The 4,966-nt window shown below is 52.6% G+C and overlaps 1 protein-coding gene across 1 annotated transcript; it reads left to right on the forward strand.

The window, feature by feature from the left end:
* The first annotated feature begins 3,264 nt into the window (after positions 1-3,264).
* KCNS2 (potassium voltage-gated channel modifier subfamily S member 2) lies at positions 3,265-4,698 on the forward strand. Its single transcript, XM_024215785.2, has one exon. The coding sequence runs from the start codon at positions 3,265-3,267 to the stop codon at positions 4,696-4,698; it is 1,434 nt and encodes a 477-aa protein (XP_024071553.1).
* Positions 4,699-4,966: the final 268 nt, after the last annotated feature.

The following is a 4,966-nucleotide window of genomic DNA, read 5'->3' on the forward strand; positions in this document are numbered from 1 at the left end:
GATCTTCGCCATGTTGTTTTTGGGCAGCCTCATTTTCTCTTGCCTTCAGGTGTCCAACTTATTGCTACTCTAGTGATGGAATCAGTTTCCATCTGAAGCACATGACCGATCCATCTCCAACTCCTCCTGACATTGATGGTGCTCAGATCTCTTGGTTGCACTGTGTCAATAGATCTTGGTTTGAGATTGTTCTGGGCCAAAAGATACAGATTTTTCTGAGGCAGGTCATATGGAATGAAGATAGTTTGGACATTTCATACTTTCTCATTACCCAGCGTTCTGCACTATAAAGTAATGTTGAAAGTACGCAGCTCTGATAAATCTTGAGTTTGGTTTGGTGTTGTATTTTGATTATTTCCAGACTGTATTTAAGCTCCTGAAGGTGTTCCTGGCTTTAGTGATTTTGTTCCAGATGTCCCAGCTTGTTCCACCATCCAAGAAGTGAATGCTGACCCATAAATTCCCCAATGGGGCATGTTTTGTCCCAAAGCACTGAAAGAAAAACTTTGTTTGTTTCATTGAGGGCCCCTAAAGAAGCGTGTATTCAATGTTGTTCAGCAGAGCTGCACATGCATAGAGAAATGCTCCACCCCCCTGCAGTGCATTGGGATCTATAAGGGCTGGGGCTAAGCTAGGACACGGGGGGAATGGTAAAAGACCCCAGAAAGGATCATGCTACAGAAAACCCTCCATTTTGCCTAGGTCTCTGGTACTGCTTCCAGCACCAGCTTTTAGAGAGTAATACTAGAGCAATCCCTTGTCATGAGCCACATGGAGTATAGGTCCATCAATGGCTATTAACCAAGATAGTCAGAGGTGCAACTCCCATGCTCAGGTGGCCCTAAGCCTCTGCCTGCCAGAAGCTGGGACTGGCAGACAGGGGATGGATCACTCGATAATTGCCCTGTTCTGTTCATTCCCTTCGAAGCACCTGGCATTGGCCACTGTCAGAAGACAGGATACTGAGCTGGATGGACCATTGGTCTGACCCAGTAGGGCCAGTCTTATGTTATCAGGCTCGTTCAGGAGCCGGAGTCTGAAAAGCAGAAGAAATAGGGCAAGATAATGCAGCTTGCAGAGTTTTAGGTCAGTTAGATATATATAACCCATTTATAAATCGCCTGTCCCAGAGCATTTGTGCTCTGTACAAGCAAACCCATTGTACAATCAAATCAGCTGTAGAGATGGCACAGGATGGGTCTGTAGCAGAAGCTGACCTGGCGTCTAACATGGACGAAAGAACTGTTCTCACTAACTCTTTGCTGTTCCAAGTATTACCTAGCACTTGAAGTCTAAAAATGTTGTTTTGCCAAAAGCAACAAAGAGGCTCAAGGCGCTGGGATGGGAGGGGAAACAGGCGTGGCAGTTCCTGATTTAAATTGCTGAAGATCGACGTGATCCTTCCTTCCAAAATGGCAGGGCAGTAAAGCAATTTTTTTAAAGGTATAAGACACTGAAGTTTTGGAGCCTGCTTTTCTGGCAGCGACATGTGAGTGGCATTTAGCTAATCTCAAGCTTCAGCACGATTTCAGGTAGAGTGAATTGTTTTGACAAGTGCATATGTGTTTTCAATCCGAATGAACACTACCTGTTAATTTCACAGCGCTAGCTGCACAGGGGCAAGTTCATACATGTAGGGAAGAGCTGCATGAAGGTGGGGAGATAATGCAGTCTTTCTCTCTCTCACACACACACACGGTTCAGTTGTCTCCCTAGCCAAAACCTCACCTACCCATATTTATACAGGGCACCAATGTATGGCAACTGGGTTTTCTCTGCTAGTGTTCAGCGTTTGTGACTAGGCATAGCCCCAGTGTACCCTGTGTGCGCAATCCCAAATGGCTCTGGACTTTGACACACTGAAACTGGAGCCATCGCTTTGATTTGCAAGTGACGCTTTGCAAACTTGAGACACGGTGTAGGGGAAGCGTGAGGCGAGCAGGCATTAAAAAGAAAATCTCGGGAGCTGTTATCATTTCCATGCAGCGCTGGAGCGTGGGGTAGGAGAGAGAGAGAAACCCTCCAGCACATCAAATGTGCTCGTGCCATCAAATCTCAGCCAGGGAGCCAGGCTACGCTCCTATGCACAGACACGCGTAGCGAACCTGCCTCACTAGGGGCATTGCCGGGCTCCCAGGCTACAGCCCCCTCCCTACCCTGGCTGGGGTTTAATCCCTGCCCGAGCCGCTCGGCTGGCGCCCAGCGCCCCCGGCCAGCCGCGAGGGGTTCCCCGGCGCTGGCGGGGCGCGCCCAGCGGGGCTGAGCGGGGAAGTGAGGGGGGCGGCCGGTGGTCGCCATGACTGGCGCGCGCGCGGCAGCAGGCTGCCGGCGCTGAGTGGGGAGGCGCGGCCGGCGCGGGAGCTGTCCCTTCAGCACCATCGCGCGGCGCGCCCGCTCCGCCTCGGGCAGCCCGCGGGCGGCGGAGCCAGCATGGGAGCCCTGCCGCCGCTGCCCGCTCCCCAGCCCCAGTGAGCGCACGCCGGGGAGAGGAACCCCGGCTCTCCACCCCCCGCGGCTGCCGACTCCCCTGCCCAGCCCGAGCGCCCCGCCTCAGCGATGCCGGCACGGTGCTGCGGGACGCGCCACGCTCCGGCCGGGGCGCCCAGCTGCTGAGCGGACAGGTAGGGCGGCGCGTTCCCCGGGCGGCGGCGGAGCCTGGCGGGCGGGTCGGCGGACGCGGCGCGCTCCCCTGCTGGGGGCCAGAGGCGGGCCCTGCAGAGGACGGGGAGCCCGAGCCGGGCAGCTGGGGGAGTGGCCCTCACGGGGCTGCTCCGCGCCAGCCTCGGCCCGGCTGGTCCCTGCCCTGAAGGGCGGGGCTAGCGTCTCCCATCCAGACAAACTGCCCGGGTAGCAATGTCCAGTCCCGGCCGCCTCGCAGCCCCCCAGGAGCGGCTGTGATTGCGGGGGCGCTCCAGGCTGAGGGGCCAGTCACCGTGTTTCACGCCAGGTGGCTTCTCCCAACCCCGGGGCGAGGCAAGCGGAGGCCAGGCAAGCCCCGGGTAACCGATGATTTCCCAGGGACTCGCCGCCCATGCTAATTACACTGTCACGCTGCTAAACCTCCTCCGAAGCAAAGGACCAGCCCTGAGTGTATGTGAGCGGAGGGGGCTGGCTCGGGGGGCCGGGTGGCAATGCCCTGGCTGGTAAAAGGCCAGAAGGAAAGGCAGGAAAGGGGGGAAATCCCCATGGGTTCGCCACTGGCGCTGATTTGCGGTTTGATCCCATTCTAGATCTATTCCCGGCGCCCCTTGGAAGAAGCTCACTATGCCCGGGCAGAGCCTGGAGGATTTCTCTCTGGCTCATTCGGAAGACAATGAGATCAGCATCAACGTCGGAGGCTTTAAGAAAAAGATGCGATCCAACACCCTACTAAGATTTCCCGAAACCAGGCTGGGCAAACTGCTGAGCTGCCACTCAAAGGAGTCGATATTAGAGCTCTGTGACGATTATGACGATGCCAAGAACGAGTTTTACTTTGACCGGAACCCCGAACTTTTCCCCTACGTGTTACATTTTTACAACACCGGCAAGCTCCACGTGATGGGCGAACTCTGCGTGTTCTCCTTCAGCCAGGAGATTGAATACTGGGGAATCAATGAGTTCTTCATTGACTCGTGCTGCAGCTACAGTTACCATGGGAGGAAAATGGAGCCGGATCAAGAGAAATGGGAAGAGCAAAGTGACCGGGAAAGCACCTCGTCTTCGTTTGATGAAATCTTGGCCTTTTACAATGATGCCGCCAAGTTTGACAAACAACCCTTTGGAAACGTCAGGAGGCAGCTCTGGCTAGCTCTGGACAATCCCGGCTACTCTGTCTTGAGCCGAATATTTAGCGTCCTGTCAATAGTGGTTGTTCTTGGTTCCATTGTGACCATGTGCCTGAACAGCCTCCCGGACTTCCAGCTGGTTGACAGCTACGGGAAGGCCGAGGAAGATCCTCGGTTTGAAATCGTGGAACATTTTGGCATTGCATGGTTCACATTTGAGCTGATGGCAAGATTTGCAGTGGCTCCTGACTTCTTGAAGTTTTTCAAGCATGCCCTAAATCTGATTGACCTCATGTCCATCCTGCCATTTTACATTACCTTAATTGTTAACTTGGTTGTGGAAAGTAGCCCGGCTTTAGCAAATTTAGGTAGAGTAGCCCAAGTCCTAAGACTAATGAGAATCTTTCGCATCTTAAAACTTGCTCGACATTCCACTGGCCTCAGGTCTCTTGGGGCCACTTTGAAGTATAGCTACAGGGAGGTAGGGCTTCTCTTACTATACCTCTCTGTTGGGATCTCCATATTCTCGGTAGTGGCTTATACCATTGAAAAAGAAGAAAACGAGGGCTTAGCCACCATCCCCGCTTGCTGGTGGTGGGCTACAGTTAGCATGACCACAGTTGGCTATGGAGATGTTGTCCCAGGGACCACTGCTGGCAAACTGACGGCGTCTGCATGCATCCTAGCTGGTATCTTGGTGGTAGTGCTTCCCATAACGCTCATCTTCAATAAATTCTCTCACTTTTATAGGCGTCAGAAGCAGCTAGAAAGTGCCATGAGGAGCTGTGATTTTGGTGATGGAATGAAAGAGGTTCCATCAGTCAATTTAAGGGACTATTATGCTTATAAAGTTAAATCCCTTATGGCCAGTTTTACCAATCTGAGCAGGAGTACTCCCAGCGAACTAAGCCTAAATGATTCACTGCATTAGACTGCAGGTCTGACAGCAGTTTGCATGATGTGCACCAAGAGCTGTGTTTATAAACATTTTCCTATTCCTTGTTTTTTTTTCTAGCATATAGTGTTGCTGACACTGCACTACCTTTGCACCTAACAGGAAATTTAGTTGCAAACTGACAGTTTGCACATTTCCATCCTGTTGAATAGAAACAAAATGCTCATTTTTCTAGACAAGTGTTACTGTGTCCATGACACTAGTGCTAGTGGTGCAGTGCTGATTTGTTATTTGCTTGTTTCCT

The sequence above is a fragment of the Terrapene carolina genome, unplaced genomic scaffold, assembly GCF_002925995.2.
Source record: "Terrapene carolina triunguis isolate 2854851 unplaced genomic scaffold, T_m_triunguis-2.0 Scaffold58, whole genome shotgun sequence".
NCBI lineage: Eukaryota > Metazoa > Chordata > Testudines > Emydidae > Terrapene > Terrapene triunguis.